At 40.7% G+C, this 20,119-nt stretch overlaps 2 protein-coding genes and 1 long non-coding RNA gene across 3 annotated transcripts; all 3 read right to left on the bottom strand.

Moving 5' to 3' along the window:
* Positions 1–2,669: 2,669 nt before the first annotated feature.
* ppp2r2aa (protein phosphatase 2, regulatory subunit B, alpha a) lies at positions 2,670–10,684 on the bottom strand. Its single transcript, XM_085787281.1, has 10 exons — positions 10,298–10,684; positions 9,828–9,905; positions 8,002–8,099; positions 7,664–7,829; positions 7,414–7,526; positions 6,571–6,748; positions 5,779–5,943; positions 5,051–5,220; positions 4,762–4,853; positions 2,670–4,404 (listed from the first exon to the last, which is right to left on the bottom strand). Exons 1-10 carry the CDS (start codon positions 10,302–10,304, stop codon positions 4,125–4,127), a joined length of 1,347 nt encoding a protein of 448 aa, XP_085643407.1. The 5' UTR covers positions 10,305–10,684; the 3' UTR covers positions 2,670–4,124.
* A 1,720-nt stretch (positions 10,685–12,404) lies between these two features.
* Positions 12,405–13,359, bottom strand: LOC146981756 (uncharacterized). Its single transcript, XR_015036606.1, has 2 exons — positions 13,182–13,359; positions 12,405–12,628 (listed from the first exon to the last, which is right to left on the bottom strand). It is a non-coding gene; the product is annotated as an uncharacterized LOC146981756 (long non-coding RNA).
* Positions 13,360–13,898: 539 nt separating this feature from the next.
* Positions 13,899–19,728, bottom strand: vps33a (VPS33A core subunit of CORVET and HOPS complexes). The gene is made up of 13 exons (XM_085787280.1): positions 19,600–19,728; positions 19,217–19,282; positions 18,932–19,059; positions 18,613–18,796; positions 18,277–18,393; positions 17,964–18,138; positions 17,309–17,502; positions 16,657–16,783; positions 16,308–16,375; positions 16,057–16,194; positions 15,773–15,910; positions 15,506–15,674; positions 13,899–14,840 (listed from the first exon to the last, which is right to left on the bottom strand). The coding sequence occupies exons 1-13, from the start codon at positions 19,699–19,701 to the stop codon at positions 14,647–14,649; spliced, it is 1,800 nt and encodes a 599-aa protein (XP_085643406.1). The 5' UTR covers positions 19,702–19,728; the 3' UTR covers positions 13,899–14,646.
* Positions 19,729–20,119: the final 391 nt, after the last annotated feature.

Below are 20,119 nucleotides of genomic sequence, written 5' to 3'. Positions count from 1 at the left end.
TACAATGAACCATTTAAACAGATCACCAAAACTCTCCTACAATCTTTATTCAAGAGCCCCTTAAAAGAAATAAACAAAAACATACAAATTAATGAAATTCACAAAAATAAAAGTGCATTTTGTTTTAACTCCTGTGATACATTAGACATGTATATAATGCTGCAGCAAGTGTAAAAACCTCATAACTCCAATTTAGACAGTTTCCTTGAGATTTCATGATCCTTCACGCTGCATGTAGAGCAGGTTTAGTTGACCCAAGGTTCATGTTCAAAAGCTGTTTTAGAAACTTGAATGTAAAAAAAACTAACAAAAAAAAGATCTATGGTCTGCCTGTGAGCAAGGCAGATTTTCCTGAGGAGCCGCCTTTTTGAAGTTACAAGGTTTTGATCACAGAGCAGCAGTAAATTCCCCTGAGCAGTCTCCTGTCTGGCGTGCCAGAAAGTTCAAGAAACATACTTGATTATCTTATTTCTTCTTAATGCTATAAGAAAGGCAATAGGGTTCTTCTGAACATCTTTGTGGTTTACACCATAGCCTCAAACAATAGCTATGGACACGAGGGGAAAGTGTAAAATATTATTATTTGTTTATTTATTTCATGAATGTACGATCTTTGATGACCATCTCTGCAAAAATGAAATAGCCAAAGCCAACTTTTTTTTCCTAAAAAAAATTGCTGATTCTGACCTAGAATTAGTTCTATGTAGATTTTTGCATTTAAAAAGAAAAATATTCACAACTTCCACAGGTTGTTAGAACGGTTATTATATGACAGTGAATGAGTGAGTAAATGCTTCCTTCAAATGAATGACAGGACAAAGCTGATCACTGATCTCATATTTTGAATGGACGACTCTCCTTGTTGACTGAATGGCTGACTCGGTGGCGAACTGACTAAACCCTCCATGACTGTGGAACGGGACAAAGGAGCCACATTATACAGTTTTATTCATGTGACTTGAAGCAAATCATTTGAAAGACCCTTACACAATCTTGCATCAGACAGCAAAGAAAAAATGTTTTCCAAAAGGTGAAAATTGAAACAAAAAGAAAAAACAGATTGGAAAAGTGTCAGAGTGAGACAGAGAGAGAGACCGACACAGAGAGAGATGGGTGGTTATGGTTATGGCATCCTAGTGATTGGAAATCAGTTCTGTTCAGACCAATATGCTTCATGCCCTGATTCAACGGCTTAACCTGTCACCAGAACGACTGCATTGACGTGGAAACTGTGCTATGATCAACCAGGTATCTCCTAAGAGAAGTGGCAGCATGGGATCAAAGCATAGTGTAGCAGAGAAACAGCAGAATTAAAGGGATAGTTCACCCTAGAATGATATTTCGCTCATTATCTACTCACCCTCATGTTGACTAAGGGCTGGGAGAAAAAAATTAAATAAGTCTATATTTTAAGCTTGTTTGTAGCGGAAGCTTCTCGAAGCTCCTCTTCCTGGTCCGTCCAAATCTCGCGTGATTCGCAGTAACCGCACTGACGCCGGCGCAAATCACGCGAGATTTGGACGGACCAGGAAGAGGAGCTTCGAGAAGCTTCCGCTACAAACAAGCTTAAAATATAGACTTACGGTATTTAATTTTTTTCGGGACAATTACGCAATTTGGGGCTTCAGCACAAGACGGACATTACATACGAGCATCATGGAGGTATTTGGATGTTTTTGTGTGTGTGTTTTTTTACGAAGAGCTCTGGTGTCCCTTTGCAACCGTTATATGGACATGCACTGCTACGCCAAGACCCCCTGTAACTCAGAGAAGGGACGGTGGACTCTGAAACTTCTTCCAGCCCTTAGTCAACATGAGGGTGAGTAGATAATGAGCGAAATATCATTCTAGGGTGAACTATCCCTTTAAACGTTTCCTATGTTCAGTACAGTCATTGATTCCATACAACAATCATCTGCAAACCAAGTGCTTCACAAATTCTCCTTTTTAAATAAACGTGTCTGTATAGGGGAGCTACCCCTGCATCACAGAGAGACAAGACATTTCATACAATAATTCAAAATCAGTAACTCTGCCTAGTCAATTGGCTTGACTAGCTTTAGAGAGAACTTGATCAAGGTTTTAACATCACATGTTGATTAAAATGCCTTTTCCCATTTAGGCCTTAAAGGACCTACTCTTTCACAGAAGCTCAATGATTCATTCACAATCCATGGCACAAAAACAGAACATTAAAGATCCAAATTAGCTCAGAATCTATCTCTGAAGTGTCCAAATAAATTCTACATAAACATCAGTTACAGTCAGCCAAATTAAAATAAAATAAACTGTTATAGTGCTTATGACTACAGAGGTACTGAAACCTGAAAATACTTTTCTTTGGACATCCAACGTCAGAAAAGACGCACTTCCTCGATGTCACAAAAAGTCTCTAGCTTTCAAACAAATTCCTGCCAGAATGAACAAAAACATCCCAAAGTCATATTACAAAAAGGTTACCTGACCTTCAAGCAACCTTCAACCTACAATCAGTCCGTGATAGACAGCTAAAGAAACTACAGTGATCAGACTGTAATCCTATTGCCTTAATTTATACAAAAATAAATCAGCTATAGTGATTCTTCTTCTTCTATTATCAGGTACGGTACAAAACATCATAAAAAAAATCTACAAACAGAAAACAGATCCAGAGGGTAAAGCGAATAATCAATCTAGAACAACACAACGCGCTTTGTGGGGAAGCTGACAGCGGCACTCAGGGTTGGTGCACCGAACCACAACAGAGTTAGGCCACAGCACGCCATCGTGCCCTCCCATGTATAGAAGCTTTTGTCCTGAGCTTTAAATGGTGGTCCACACATGTGCGAGGGTGCCCGGTCTGACCGGGGACACATTGTCTGCAAGACAGCTTTAAATTAATCTATCTTTAGAGTGTATAGGACTGGTTACTTTGGCATAATTAGCCCCCACTCAACTCCCAAAACCACAATACCTGACGGACGTGTGCGCATGCCATTGTCCACGATGAAGAGTAACACAGGATTGTTTTTTATGTTTTAGCCCATCAAGTAGAAATCCAATATACATTACTGCTGACAGTTATCCTCAATGTATTCATGTATGAACAACCTACAGGCCTGAGCTCAAGATAGGTGATTTATCTCAATGAACATTTTTAAATGCAGCTGAGAAGCAGGGATCATTTTGAAAACCACTGCAAGCTGCTTTCAGGTCAGAAGTTCTAATCCAAGAGACAAATGCTAAGACACATGGTTGTTGTTGTTACAAGGATGATGTGATTTTCATGTCTTGCATTAATTAGGCGACTAACATTTATTATCAGATGGTATGCTGTGCTTGAACACAAATTGAATTTTCTTGCTTGCCTGTGCACCTCGAGTTATCGTGACTTTGTTACTGTAGACTCTGGACAAGGGTTAGCAGTAATGTAATTCATCTGTGGAGAATGAGCTAAAACATAATAAAACACTACAGTAGTCCTTAAACAGTGTAACCATACTGTATATTTAGAAAGAAATGGTGAGTGAACTTGGCAACTTGACAATTACTTGGGGCAAATATGGAGTGTTGACAGCTTGTATTAGCAGTGTTTCAGACCAGTATGAAAAGGAACATGGTGACAGAAGGACATACAACAGTATTAAGAAATTCCTATTCAAACTAATAAAACATGTTCGCTACAAAAACCTATCAACAATTGGTAGCTATGACAAAATGAATCATGTCATGATGGCACAAAAGAATAAGGAAACAAACGAGCCAAATATGTGCATTTAACACATTTTCCCTTTGGTATGGGATGAAGTATAGTTGCAAACAGTAACTTGATGAGTGGAGTGATGCTAATAGGAGGAAACCAATGACACTAAGTCCGTAAGTCTGGTCTCAGAGCTACAAACCCTGCATGTCTATAGGTGGAATACACAAGGAAAATGTGCTTGTGATGGCCTGCTTGGAAGTACTGTGTTAATGACGCCGTTTGTTGCTGACAGAGTAAGTTTTGTCACATTCAATACTTAAAATCACCAAGGGCATATCAAGAACTGGGGATTCTTAGCCAAAGACAGACAGATATTGTTTGTTATGTGTGTATCAGAGCAGTGGGGCTCAAGCAGAAAACTGGGATCTGGGTTCAACAAATGCTAGTTGAGTTTTTCTTGGAATATGTACAGATTGTTGGTGGTAGCCACAGCAATGATGTTGTCCAGAGGATGCCAGGCAGTGTGGAGGATCTTCTTGTTAAAGTCAAGACTGTCTACACTGATCTCATCCTTTTTGCGCTTCCCACCTGTGCTTACTTTGCGCGGTTTTAGGACAGATCGTGGCTTGCTGTTCTCCCGAGACGCCTCCAGGGTTACGTCCTGCCTGTAGCCTCTGTCGAACATCCTGAAGAAGTTGTTGTAGGAACCGGTCATAACAACACTGCAGAGAAACAAAGTATGAGGGAGAGATGATTAACCAGATTATAACGGTGACAAAAAAACACCATAAGTGTGCAATGTGTCATTATGAGCCACTACTTGAGAGCAGCAAAGGAATAACCCTCTGCCACCCAAGCCAAATTGCGTGTGGCCTAATGCTGCACTGGGCAGATAACCTCTGCAAATGATAAGGCCGATTACTGGGTTCAGCTGCGTCAAATAAGAGCTGGCCCTAAACATTTGCACACGTCACGCGTGTTTGAATGAATTGCAAAGGAACGATTAAGAATCTTAACGTGACTGCATTGAACCTGAAACTGGATATTTGAAGAAATAAGTGAATAAAATAGGTGTTTACCTGTCGTTGCCATTCCAGCAGCACTCAAACTTGTCAAAGATGCAATCGTTCTCATAAAGCGAACACAACTTACTCCTGAGATATTCATGCACCTGTTAAAACAAAAAGATGAGGTGTTACAGTGACATTCAACAGCTGCGCAATAGAGAAATTGACATTTCAAGTGCTCTGGACATCTGGACAATGACAGCACTGAAACACCACCCTCTTGTGGGGAAACATTAGAACGACTACAAATCTGCAGGGGGGAAAACAAAATCTAACATTATTTTTGGCAACAGTTACAGACCTGATATGTCTCCACTGGTCGGGACTCCATATTTAGATCCCAGATTTTGACAGACAGGTAGTCGCGGGTCATCATGTAGCGTCCACTGTGGCTGAACTTCACATCAGAGATGGATGAGATGATTTCAGAAAAGAAAGAACGATTGTTTGGGTCCTCTGGTTCTTCAAACACTTAAGAAAAAAAAGAAAAGGATGCATGCCATTAGTATTCCCTGACTGCTATTAATTGCAAATGCCTCCTATTTTTACATAGCCGTGTATAATTACATGCAGCCACATATTACAGTCTGTCTGCTCTCTTAGTCAGTCCCACGTTTAGGGCACTGACCATCATACATATGATGTTTTTACATGCCTACTTTTACTAAAATTGAAGAAGAGAGAAGAAACCAAAGGCTTCGTGGAAGCAGATTTGTTGGCAGATGCTGCATGTGCAAGCTGTTAGAAAGGCTTTTACAGATTTGACCATCCCAGTCAACATGCATGTCTGTTACTAAGCTGCGTTTCCCAGCCCTTTACGGAAACACTGGTCTCACAATAAGAGCTGGTCGATCAGGGAATCAAGCTCTTCAAAAAACATGAAGCACAGTCTTTCTACTAAAGGCAGAACAGGAAGTTTACTCTGTTCTAGTTTATTTTCTTTCATCCAGTTTCCCTCAGCATACCACAGAAACGCGTCACAATGTAACAGCTCCCCTGCAGGTGGGCGCGCTAATGAAGCCGGCTTACTTTTAGCGTGCTTGTCACACAGTGCTGAAGCCCTCATGTCACACATGCGGATGGTGCCTTTGCTGCTGCTGTAGACAAAAGTGTTGCATTGGTTGGGGTGAAACTCTGCTGCAGTGATCACCTCCGTCAACTCCTCCATATTGGCTGGCTTAATGTCGACAATATCTGAAGAGGTGGGGTTAAGGGCTACACCGACATTACCACAAACTTACAAAAATACTTTGCACTAGAGCTATTCTGAAATCAAACATAACTTCTACACATTTCATTTTTCTAAATTCAGACTGTTTCAGCAGCTGTAAGTAAAATTACTAAAGTAAAGTACTTTTTTTACCTACATTACCACAGAGCCACTGAATCAGTGTTTGTCTGGCTTATATAATTCAATGCACTGATTTATTCACTAACATGGATCAGAAAAACAGTGTCATGCTATGCAGTTTTGTTAAGAGTTTTGCTACAGGGACCGTGTGCTGTACAGTCTGACTTCTGACTATATCCTGTGTGATTTGTGGTGGGCAGGTGAACGGGGTGATGTGGGGATCTATCAGTGAGTCAGAGCCACCTCAGGGGAAATAATTAAACGAACCAGGACTCAACACTCATTTCACACAAGATACACAGAAAGAAGTAAACTCCTGCAAACTTGTGTTCACTTTATCCACCTTTCAGAAGTTTGATCTCATATCATGGTCACACTGTACACCAACAAACAACAGGGGACATGATGGCCTAAGTCACAACCTATAAAACAAAGTGATGGCTGCATAGAACTGCAGGACAGAAGGATACTAAAGCTGCGATCGGTGATCTCCAGATGCCAAAGGTTGATGCGCAGGTCGTCTGCAGACAGGTAGGTCTCACTGTCACTGTTGACTGAGATGGAGTTGATGTGGTAGGTGTGAGCATTCGCAAACACTCGCCTAGGGCTGGCTTCCACCATCAAGTCCATGGGCCTGAATACTGGTACCTGAGGAAAGGAGCAGGGTTTAGGATGACATCATCTGTACGGATAATATATTGTCTTCTATTTCAATCACATTCTGATGATTAAGGTTCACTTTTACTGACACTAACACCTTAAATGGAAAAAAACAAACAGTTAAAAGGAAGGTTTGGCCTCATTTTAACAGGCGAGTCTGTGAAACTCAGTCTATTTGTGGAAACTATTCAATAAATATAGATCAGTGTTTCTCAAACTGGAGGGTGTGCATGACTCGGGAGAAAAACACTGTGTGAAAGTAAAGCTGAACAGATCTTTTTCAGCACAGACTTTTAGACTTGTCAAACACAGGCGGGACTAATAACATTTATGACTACAGCAATAGATTATTGATTTTATTGCATACTATACTGCTGCTGGTTAGACATGTCAGCATAAAAGCCTAATGTCTGCATGAAATAAAAACAACTGACAACTTATTGTGCTATTAGTGACTGGCCTTTTAGGTAACTTAATACCAAGTTAAACCTATTTCAGTTTTAATTCACTGCTGTGGTTTGTTCATTTAAGAAGTGGATGGGAAGTAAATACAGAACTTAAACTGTAGCTTACTATTACAGTTCCAGCATATTAAAGCACAATCATACATACAAATTCCACATTTTTGCAGCTGTAAAACAATATATACACACCCGTAGTGTTGTGACAGTATTGGGATCTCTGTATCGTCCATCCTCTTCCTTCAAATTGTAGCCCTCTGGTCTCTTGTCACGCTCACTAATTTTCCACAGTTTTATGGTTTTGTCTGTGAATGAGAAAACCCACCTCATTAATGCAAGATTACATACAGCTAAATCATGTCAAAGACGCGATCAGTTCAATATGATCAATTTATTCTTTTCTAAGTGAATCAGTTTAATTAGAGTCCAGTGGTTTACCAACCGTTTGTAGACAAAAGGAACTGTGCTGCATTTTTCTGAGGCAACCATCGAATCTTGTTGATCTTCTCTTCAATCTCAAGGCTTTTCAGGTAGTCAAACTCAGGCTCATGGCTCTGGAAAGTGCTGTAAACATTGTACTCTCCTCGGCACTGTGGCTGATTCTTGCTCTAAACAAAAGACAGACCGCAGATCAGTGTTAAGTTTTGATTCATTCCCAATGTTTGTTTTCATCCTAAATTCTGAATGCAGTAAAGCATGCAGTCTATGCGACCATCCCAATATCAATGATGCCGCTGTTTAAACAGATTTACTTTATTCAGATTAGTGACCAAAACTTACCTCTGGCTCCTGCTGGAAGATGACAACACGACCCCCCTTGTCCCCAGTGGCCAGCAGCTCCCCAGAGTGGTTGAACTCAACCGTAGATATGATGTCAGCTGTCAATAAGGTAGTGTAATTAGAATATAATTTTATCTTTTTTAAATTAGTAGCCTTTTAAATGTTTAAATTGCATTTGCAATAGGGAGACTGTGGTGTATGCCGGGGGGGGCAACAACATATCCTCCCAATGATGCACACAATTCTTCCAGCAGCATGAAACATACTGTACATTTGCTACTGTTTTGCCCACCTGGAGGTGTGCAAACCATGGTGAAACCACAACTGTGATGTACACAAACTTCAACTTGAACTAGGAAGAGACAACAACAAAAAACATCTCCCCATTTGCAGCTATTCAGCACTTCTCAAAGACAAGCATTCTCATCAAATCCTACAATACAACAATCAATCCCTGTTTACAGGCTTGAACTATTCTGAGCTAGTACAACCCTTAATATAGACTATGGTGTTGTTCCTCTTGTAGCACAGCACACAAAGAGCCTGACACGACCTGACTCCATACAGACTCTCATATAAAACTAAAGGGACAGAGTGAGGGAGACCGTTTCAACAAGGGTCAGATGAAACTACTACACTGTTGTAGTGTGGTGTTTTCAGGGCTATGCACTGATGTGTATTTTTGTCACATTTATACTTGTTCTCAGGCAAAGCTTACTGTAAACAGCTGTGTAGTCCTCTGCACACAAACAAGTCCATCATGTACTGAAAACATAAGGGGACTTCTGAATTTACTAATTGGCAATGAGAAAAAAAGGTGTGTGTGTGTGTGGGGGGGGGTTGCCACTGGTCTTTCAATGAATATTAAACTTACAGTGTGCATAATGTGAACTTTTCCCCCTTATTCATAGTCATTATCCCCATGTTAAAATAATCCACTGCAAGAATTAGTTAGTAACAAAATATGGTCTTTGTGATCATCTAGCCATGCAGGTGGTGGAATATAGCAGCATCTTTCCAGACACTTTGTTCCAGTTAGTGAGGATAATCAACAGACAACAGACGGTACCATCAGAAGTTTTCAATGGAAACCATTTGAAAATAATACAATGAAGTCCTGAATGGGGATTACCCTGGGTAAACAAACCTCAGAAACTTGTAATGCTTTGAGCACCACAACTGAGTGATTTAAATTCCCTGTTCCTCCATTGTAATGTGTGCACTTGCAGTAGATGTTTCAGGAAAAGGACATCTGCATGGCCACATACCAGCAGAGCCAATCAGGCCATTAGTGCACTCTGTGAAACTCATTTGAAGCATAACCTGCGTGAACTCATTGCTCAACCAAATAAACGTATTGCTTGACTTACTTCCTACTTGTTTACGTAATCTCTTTTTGTCCTACAGTGGTAACAACAACAAAAAAAGCTGCAGCATTTCAATTCTAACATGCATTCAACTCCCAAGCATGCAAGCATTACATAACACAGACTGGACAAATGCACACAGGGGAATTATAGAAGCAGTGACTGTTGATATTTTTTGCAGCAATTGTGCCAAAAATAGATGAATGTCAGCCATGAGCCAGTTTCACCAGTCTGTGACTGGCCTGCTATGTGTAAGTATGTGCCAGACAACTAATCCTTTAACTTCAGTGCAGCCAGACTGATGCTCTGTCATAGCAGTCAGCCATACACGTTTTCATATTTATAAATACCGCAGACATTGAGTCTAGCAGTTGAAGCTAACTTCAAAACAAGCATGCACGGGATGTGCACCAGACATTAGGTTTTAGTGACCAGGCAGTGACCACCACATGGACTTACCTTCTGCGACATCGTCGTCTATGGCTCCTTTGACTTGGGAGAAGCACCACTGCACATCACTGTTCCCACCACCGGCCCCTGCACAAAACACAACACCAACTTTTAACACACCACCACTATCAATGACAACTTTACACGCGTTAGCCTGGTGCTAACTAAGCTAAAAATACACATAGTCGTGAGAGCAAGGCCACAGGTAACATCACACTAATCATACAGTGTCGCTGCTGTAGACAACCCCTCATCACTGAAGTACTTTAAGCACGTTTGTTGAGGAAAAGGCTCACTTTCCACTTCGCTGTCAGTGACACACAGTGTAGCATCTTGGAGGTATCCTAGCCTGCTAGTTAGCCTGCGCTGGTTGACCACAACAGGAGAGACTCACACATCCTCTGTGCAGGACAGGACTCAGGCTGCTGAAGAAAAACTAAAGCGGAGACTCTCTCGCAGTCTTTGCTCTCTTATTTTACCTGCCATGGTGAGCGACTCGGACAGAGGGGATCCCTGTAGCGGGCTGGGCCCTGGGCTGGAGCAGTGCTGACCCGGTCGGCTGGGCGGTTCTGACCAAGGAGCAGTGGAGGAATGAAGCGGGCACGGCTGCTGGTGAGTCCGAGCACCGCACAAGTCCCACGTCCGGTGGATATATCGGTAGAAAACTGTTTTCAGCCAAAGAAAGTTAACTTCAATCCGCTGTAGTCGCTTTTAGACTTTGCACTCTACTTTAAGATTTCCCTCGCCTCTGCCTCTCCCAGCATTACACTTTCAAAATGGCGCAACTCGGGCGGCGTTCAGCAGGCTTCAAACGGAGTGAGCGGTGCGGGGGGACCGTCAAATTTCAACCTGGCTGGCTCATGAACTGTCAGCGATGTGGGTCTTTTTCCTGCCTCTGAAAAATAATTGACTAATTAATTGAAAGCACGTTTCGTTTTCAATGAAAAGTTAAAGGGACTTTGTTTTGAAAAACCCTTTAATAGCTTAAACCCCGCCCGTGTGTATTGTTTCTGTGAACCAAATCAAACTAACCCACGCACGCAGGGTGAATTCAGCAAAAGTGAAGTGATAAAAGTGCAAACTGATTTTAAACAGCGTTTGATTTAGAAATGTAGATTCGATTGATAGGTCCTATTTTATATTTAGGTTAAATAGTTATGATGTTAATAAACATCACACCTAACCCTTTTTTTGGTGAGTGGCTATTTTACTTATAGTATTTATATGTTTGACTTGATTTTATTTTAAGTTTTTGTGGGGATGGGGTTACTCAAAAACAAATTAATTTGATGTTGGCTGTAGGCTACATTGAACGTAGGCTGGTCTGACACATCCGGATCTTGTGTCACAACATGAGATAAGAACAAGATAAGACTTACAGTGGCAACTACCACCTGCATTACTGGATGCCACTTGGAAGAGGACAAACATTGCACTGGGGTCAGAAATTTTATATGTGACACAATAATTGGCACCAAGCCCAGATTTACGCACAGGTGGAAGTAATTACATTAACAATGCCTTTATTTAATTATTGTCTCCCAGTAAGTCTTAACAGGTGATTCATGTGGCTGCATGCACAAAATGAAACAGCCAAGCTATCATTCATTTTATACTGCCTACCTGTGTTTTCTTTGCTGTTACAAAATGATGTCGTATATGAGTAATGCCTACTTACTCTCCCTCTGCTTTCTGGTTAGTGTAATGTAGAGCCAGTAAAGGAGCAGGAAATGAGGAAGAGAGAGAGGTGACAACAGCCTCAGCAACTTGAATTGGGTCCCAGCAGTTTCATGATCAGCAGCACAGCCACAGGTTCTCCCCTGTTTTTGTTCATTTAATGTAGAAACATATAACTGCAATATAGAGTGAAATAATTAAGTCCTTGAATGAGAAGTTGAAGATAGGACTCCCTGTAGGTGTTGCCTCAATGCCTATATAGCCTACAGTATTGTCAACCAAATTGGCTCTAATAATCAAAAATTAATTTCAAATTCATTAAACTTGGAGCCTTCAGACTCTATGGAAGCCCACTTTGTCAACACCCACAATGCGATGAGAAGGGTACCTTTGTATTATTAATGCATTTGGGAGAAAGTAGCACCACCGCAGAGAAAGAGTCCCCAACATCTGCACAGATTATATATATTATTTACATTTTATATTATTCCCATTGACATTATTTAAAACATTTAGCCAAACTTTATATGCTTTAAAGATACACAATACAGCTTTTGTATGTTACACAAGATACAAACATGTTTATAGCTTCATTCTGGTAATTTTGCAGCTTAGCAGATGTCACAGTTTCTAGATTGCACATTTAAACATATTTTCAACAAATGCAACTGTTGCAAACTGGCTAGTAAAATGACACCTTGTCTTGATTATTAAGACAAAGAATGAAGAACAATGTACAAAAGCTGTGGGCTCCAATGCAAGTGTGAATCACAGAGCAAAACAAGCGTGACCACTCCAGCTGTGCATGGATACATTAACAATTTACGCGAACTGCATAGTTCACAAATCCCAAGAAGGTCGGACTTCATTAAGCTTGAAGCTTTAAGTGCGAGAAGAGTCTCATTCCTCAACAGTCACTTTCTTTTCACTTTCCCACCATAAAGTAAGTGGTCCATCTGGCAAGGAGCAGAGCCCCAAACAGCACAGTGTAGCTGAAGAGGACAAATTTAAGGATTTCCTTGAATGTCCGGAGGAAGCGGATTATCAAAGGCTCCACATCCAGAGGCTCCTGCTGCATCTTCTGCCTACGACCAGGTTGAGTCAGGTGTCCCATATTCTCACCTCGACCCATTCTGCGAACACACACTTTTGTCAAATTTCAGAAAGTTCTCATGGAGAAGAGACAAACTACATTCAATACATGTTCTTTGTTCCCTGAAAAGACATTATTTTGAACACTTAATGTATTATTAAATGTGTTTATTTGTATCCTGAGTGCATATTGATTTATTCCTAGCCCAGCAGGAGCTGAAGAAGCTGCATTGTCACAAGAATACTGTTAATAATTTATCTGTAAATTACCCTAATACGGTTCACTATTGATCCACTTTGTTTGTGTACAGTCAGAGACAAATTGTGAACAGCTGAACATCTTACGCATTGATCTTTCATGTCTCAGATATTTTCATAGACATGACAAAGCTGAAGAGTATGTAGGCTAACATGCTGAGTAACACTGAATGCACTCATTTGAGTTTTTTTCAAAGTAGTTGTAGGCTATAGGAAATGTTAGTATATAAAATGTATTTACTTATATAGTATTACTGTGGTAAAGGTTTGCCAGGATTTAACTTAATAAAATTTCAAACATGCATGAATCACGGACAAGATCAAAACCAATCATACCTTGGTGTTGTTGGTGCAAGGCAGGGGCTGATCAGAGAGTGGGCTCCTGTACTCCCAGCCCTGAAGTCCAAGTTGGTGTGTGCTGTCTTGAGCGTTTCAGGCTCTTATGGCAGAGGAGGAGCCAAAAGCAATAACTGATCACAAGCATCTAAATCCCCTGGGAATGATCTAATGGGAGTTTAAGTCCTCAGTGCACCTGCTCCTCAAAAAAATAAATTGCTTTACTGAAAGATTTTGGCCATCAAGCAATAGTAACAAGATTTACGGTAATTTTAGCTAATCAAAATAGGAGAAATCAACAGAGATTTACCTGAGAGGAGTTCACCAAAATATCTGAGTGCTGTCAGCAGGGCTCCCTATGTTCATAGTCTAAGGCACGGATACGGTATTGACTGAGAGAGAGAGATCAAACACCCTCATACAGCACAGTTATCCTCTACCGGAACATGGAGCAAATGGCCTCCTAATTCAATCAGCGTCCTGCGCTGTCAAATCATGGGCTGCCATGGGCTGAGCTCTCCAGACAGCACAGGACCATTATCGGCTGATCGGGAGGCCTGTTACTGTGCTAATTGCTCCTTCAGAGAGCTGGACCACTGCTGACGGATACACTCCCATCCCTGCCTTTCATCTGCTCTGACTGATCACGGCCGGCTTGCCTTTCCTAAAAAATATCCAGAAAACAATGGTCAAAATGACCAAGTAACACAAGACTAATTTCAGTTAGTTAAGACTTTATTTACCTATTTGTATGCCAGGAAAAGCCAAAGAGAAATCTGCCAATAAAAGCTTCCAAAAATGGAAAATCAAAGTGCATCTTTTATCTTTTACACATCCAAAAGATTTAATCATACATGTATACATATATACAGTAGCTTCACAGAACACAAATGGATGTGTGCAAACAGTGGGATTAAACCATTTTTATATGATATGGCAGCAAATTGGGGACTAGAAAAAAATTAAAGGTACCCTGTGAAGTTTACGATCAGTGGAAACACTATGGAGGAATGTTTTTACAAGTGGGCCAGCATTTTGTTTCTATCATGAACATGCATGAGACCACAACATGATACACATTCCTGCTGCACATTTAACATTATTCCAGCTTTGTATGAATAGTTGGTGGTGCTAATGTAAAAAGAAAACATATACAGTTGAGCAAAAAACATAACAATGCACAATTTTGAATATTAAAAAATGGCTTAATGCATTCAACATATTAGCAAGGCCTCAAAGATACACACAATGTGTCTTAGTAACAGAATGAAAACACAACTTTGTTTACACAAAAAAAAGAAAAGAAAAGAAAAATCCACAGGGCACCTTTAAATAGCCTGTTGCTGTTTATCCAGCAGAGACATCAATGAAACACCTGCAGTACACTGATAGGGACATAAAACAGCAGCTGAGGTTTTCTGACGGATTGCAGTGTTTGATGTGGCCAGGTGTACATGCAGGTGACTCAGGGGGTCTGAGATTCAGGACGGTCCATGAGGGACTTAACCCACGTTGTACCATTTATGAGTTTTGTGGTGGCTATAATGTACTCCATCCCGCTGTCTTCCATTTGAGAGAGGAAACGAAGAGCGGCTATTTCTGCATACGTCACGCCACCGAGGAAGAACACCAGTGTTGTCCGATTCTCCCCCTGCTGGCCTGTATGACCAAGAAAGGAGACACGATGTCAAGCACAAAAACACAATGTAAACGCTGAACTGAACAGAATTATGAATCGTGTGACACATTCCTGACATGGTAAACCAGCCATCACTCCCTCTAACAAAACACAGCTGAATGTAAAAGAGGGCCAAGTTCCCTCTGCTTACGCACCATATTTTGAAATGTGAAAACACTAATTTAGCCGTCACCCTCCCCCTAGATTAGAGTCCTCTATTATCACCTTTTCCAATCCAGTTTAAAGCAGGCATGTGGAAACAAGTCAACTGTCTAATGCCCAAACCCGCTGTTCTAATTAGCACATTTCATATTGAGTGTATAATTAAATTCATTATTCACATCAATGTAACACCCAATGCTGCCAATATGAGAAGATGGTGGGAAACTGGATGAAGGCAGTGGTGGTCACTGTCAAATCAAGCATAGTATGTGTTTTATCTAGGCTGTTCTTCAGCAGACAAACACTGACAGAGGCTCTGTGGTATTGTCAGCCCTGTGCCATCAATCTGCTGTTGTTCTGCATTTGACTCAACAGAAACAAAGCCTGTGTCTTATCTACATGTACCAGGCAGGAGGTTGTTTACTTTTGTTCTATTTAGTGAGCGGCAGGGCAAACAGTAGACCTAGATGGTAATGGGCCTCACGTTTCTTATGAAGCCCGGCGGGCAGCTGTTGTCTCTCCTCAAAGTGTGGGCCAGGAAGCATCTTCAGCACCTCTTCGATGCTGCGCCACCCGGGCCTGGCCAGGACCTGGGTGAGTCGGATGCTTAGTGGAGCGTAGCCACTGTACACATAGGAGATGTCGTTGGGGTTCTGAGGGAATAAAATAAAAAGTTAGAGACCTCTTGAAACCCTCAACAAGACATATATTTAATCATCAAAGTTCTTTCTTCTTTCCATAAATTTCATACCTGTTCATTTGCATCCTCCATCCACAGTTTCAGGGTTTTCCTAATAGTGGGGTAATTATTCCTTGAGCTCGTCTGCGGCTTCAAAAGACCTGCCTTCTCTAGGTTGTTCAGTGTTAGTATGTGTTCGTAACCATAGGTCTAAACATAAGCAAAAACAAAAAGAGAGAGAAAAATCAGTCACCAGTTTGAATTATTATTATTTTTATACAACTAACAGTACACAGCAGTTGTGCACTATTTTCTTTTGTTGTTCAGCAGGAATGTAAGGGCAAAGGCATCTGCACCTGCAGAATCTCTCTCTTGTAGAAGTCCAACACCTTCTGCTTCAGGCCATTGTTGCAGACAGACTGCATGCACACCAGACGCAGAATCTTGATCAGTGGATCCTTTTGAGCAATGCTATCTTCTATATATGTGTTCACCTGAATAAAGATATAACAATGTAGTGGAATTGCAGATAAATGGCATATCAATGTAAAAAGTAATGATAATGAAAAACTGTTTGACAAATTAGTTAGGATATTTTGAATAGTACCTTGTCTGTGTCAACTCCAGTCATAAACTCCTGCTCTACTGTCAGATTATCAAAGAAGGCCTCTGATGCTGTAACAAGAGACTTTAGTTTAATGAACATATCAAATTTTAACAAAATTGTGGAAGCAACATCAAGTTATTGCAGACTACCAAAATCCTTGAGAGAAAATGTCAAACGACATTAATATAAACAATAAGACTTTAGAACATTCATGGACAATGGCTTATTTTTCTCAAGTATGGATAATAAACACATTTCTACAAATCTCAAGATTTATTTTGTAAATGTGTCCAAAATCGAATGAAAAAGACGTAAGATTTGATGAGGTAAGTATGGGAATATTACGTACTGGTGATGTCCTTGATGAGCTCTGCTATAGAGGTGTGGTTAGCCAGTGAGCTTCGTGCTGCCTGCATATGAGGCAACTGAGACACAAACTGCTTGATTTCTCCCACTGTTTTGGCATTATGGCGCTCCTGTGAGGGACAAGACCAAAAGCATTTAAAATGATTAAACTAATTGAATTATCACAATTAATGTTCCTAAACATAACGTGTAAGAACAGGATTGGGTATGACAAAATGTACAACATGTCCCTGCAGCAGCCTGCTCACACTCACAGCTTTCCAGGGTCGATTCTAATGCTGCTAAACTTCACTTATCAACCATCTCTGTTAATGTAGTTTGTACTGGAACCAGTGTTTCTGAGTTCTGGCCTGATGAGAATGATAATACTGTATGTCTGGCTGGCTTGATTAGGAGTTTGCTTAAACAATTAGTGCTTTATCTAAGGTGATTGTCATCACCTCCTTTACCTCATAGATTTCTGTTATGACCTTTGCCACACAAATGAAAATCAGATCAGATCACAGCCAGGGTGCCTGGATGTCTGAAAGTGGTATACTGCAGCCCAAGGAAGTGACCCAGGATATCAACTACATTTTATCTTAACATTTAGCAGGTAAACACACAGGGACCAGCAAAGTTAAAGCAAGACCAACCTCAAAGGCTGCAGAAATTATTTTGGCCTTCTTGCTGAGTGCTGCTCCGACAGCGTTAAAATTTTTGTCCCGGATTTCTGCGTACAGTTCCTCTGCTGAGTTTAGCTGTAGCTTTTTGGGCTCTGTGGGCAAATCCTTACTTGCTTCCCCTTGCTTTTTCTGTGCAAATTTCTCAGGGGGCAACTTGACATAACCTGTAAGGCAGAGGGGAGAAGAAAAAAAAACAAGATTGGACAATTAAAAAAAAAAAACCAGGAGCTGGCAGTAAATACTAATAGAAGTTGATTGCTTTTCTGTCATGTTATTCCTGAGTCAAACTCAACAATCTCATACCAAATGATGATTAAAATACTGTTCTAACCAGAAAGCCAATGACATAGACGATGCCTTTCACCTCAAGATTATGATATGATCAATGTGGCTGTTTTAACTAATTATTTTCCTAATTGAAAGAACATTTACTAGTTAATCTACTGTATAATGCTGCCAATGTCATCTACTTTCATTTTGCCCCCAAAATTGTCAAGAAAGATATAGCAGAACAAAAGGAGCTGACATACAGAAAACATGAAGGGAAATGCAAACATAAGATACTGTAAATATAACTCAGCATTTGGCCATTTGGAATAAAACAAAAGGTTATGTTAATTCTGACCATTTTGGATTCCGTAAATCTCGTCAATGAGACCCTCATAGGTGAGCTGCGTGGCCAGAGGGGTGAGCAGGTCAACGTTTCGATCCAGGAGAAGCAGAGTATCAAACACAGGCAGGATCTGATTCTGGCTGCCGGCAAACTCCCTCTTCATCCTCAGCATCATGTTGGCAACATGCTGAGAACAAGCAGAGGATTTCTTTCTCAGATAAATTCACTCAATTGGCTGCTGCTGAGCAACTGTCCATTTGCAGTTATCTGTTTCAATACAGAACAATGTTTATCATAAAATGATTCCATCTTGCACCATACTCACCCGTGCACATTCCCCTTTCCCATATATCTGAGGAATGGTGCCGTACAGCGCCTGTAAGGTCATGAGGCCTTTGGCTGTGTGGTAAAGGCTTGTTTGGTCATTTTCCAAGTAGCACTCCTGAATGACATGAAAGGCAATACAAAAAACATTATGACATTGAGAGATACACCAGAGCCACGAATCAAAATGATGTATGGAATTCAAAATATTTCCACAAGTTTGACCAAGAATAATGATTTTATTAATAACTTAAATGACACACACTGCAAACAACAATTTGGTAAAGCAGCAGACTGGTTGGTGTATGTCTGATTTGAAAATGTAAGTTAAACACACCCTGAAAGCACTTTCATACTCCATGGAGAGCAGGTCACCATCATAGGGAATTAGGTCCAGGATGTACTCATCGATGTTGATGAACGAGCCCAGCACACCCTGCTCCTTCAGCCGCTGTTCACACAGCATGCTCCGCCGTGGCACAAACAAAATGTGGAAGTCTCTTGAGTGCATCTTATCCTCACTAAAGGTGAACAATCCAGGACGGACAGGTGTTCAAATACAGTAAACAAAGTTGACAAAGTGATGTGAAGATACTTGACTCTCTGACACTGAGAAAATGCATTTTAAAATTAAAAAATTTTCATATTAAACAGACCTGAATACATTCTCAGCAATAATGTCCATAAGCTCCAGTCTGGGACGGACAAAGAAGATGATATTTTTGACATCAGCAGACGGGAGCCTGCCGTTTTTGAGCGTGAACATCTTTTCCACTTCATGTTCCTATAAAACAAAGTGACAAGCATGCATGTGTTTGATCTCAACAGTTATCAAAAGACTAAGCTACACTTTATCAAATGCTATTATGCCTTTGCATCTGAATCTTTATCTGGGCCATGTCTGCTGTGATACTTTGCAACAGCACAACTGAAGCACCTACCTTCAGTAAAGAGTACTGAGCTATCAGTCCAAAAGGTCCTGTTAGATATTCGTCCCAGACAATGGCCTAAAGAGCAACAGGACACACAGTTAATAAGCAGGAAATGAAACATCATGTAAATGTGGTCACAATGGTTACCATAAACCATTGATGTAACGTTACAGCCTAAACAAAAACTACAACTCACAGTCAGATAGGCTTGTAGCTTTTCTATCAGGGCCAATGTTATTGAACTGTATCAACACTCAAGACAGAATAACCATAACATTGTGATTTGTGTCCACCCTGTAGCATCTCCATGGTAATGTTGACGTCGAGGCTAAAGAGACTACCTTAGCTGTCGCTGTTTCGGCCATTGTTTTACATGTTTGTGTGTCCATTACCTTGCTTCCCGCACATTTGTCCAAAAACTCTCGAAGCTCCTTTCGAGCCGCTTCTCTCAAAATGTTTAAATTGACTCTGCCGTACGACAAGTGGGCAGCCATTTTTCCTCACTAGCAACAACACAACTCATCAGGTGACTGCAGCTGTACAACTGAGTCACATGACCAAAGACGATGCAATCAAAGACACACTACAATAATATCGGGGAAGTTCACACACAACCCAGCACAGAGGATTGTAAAAGATACGACTGCTTTCTTAATCTTCTCTATACTATGTAAACGTTGTATACGTTAGTCTGCACTGTTTTACAACGGCAATGGTTATGATAAACAGTTACAAAGCAGCAGCTATTGGTCCACCTACTGCGCCTGATGTCACGCATGCGCAGTTTGTGCTCACTAACAACTTAATACTAAAATACATTTTTATTGAAGTTTCCTTCTCATATTACTGCGGTTATGTGTAGGTCAAAATGTCTTAGATGGGATGATAGGAAGCGTAGACCCCAGGCGTGAA

This window comes from Trachurus japonicus, chromosome 9 (assembly GCF_045865225.1).
Source record: "Trachurus japonicus isolate A0001 chromosome 9, Traja_1.0".
Taxonomy (NCBI): Eukaryota; Metazoa; Chordata; class Actinopteri; order Carangiformes; family Carangidae; genus Trachurus; species Trachurus japonicus.
This window is presented reverse-complemented; position numbering and strand designations above follow the sequence as displayed.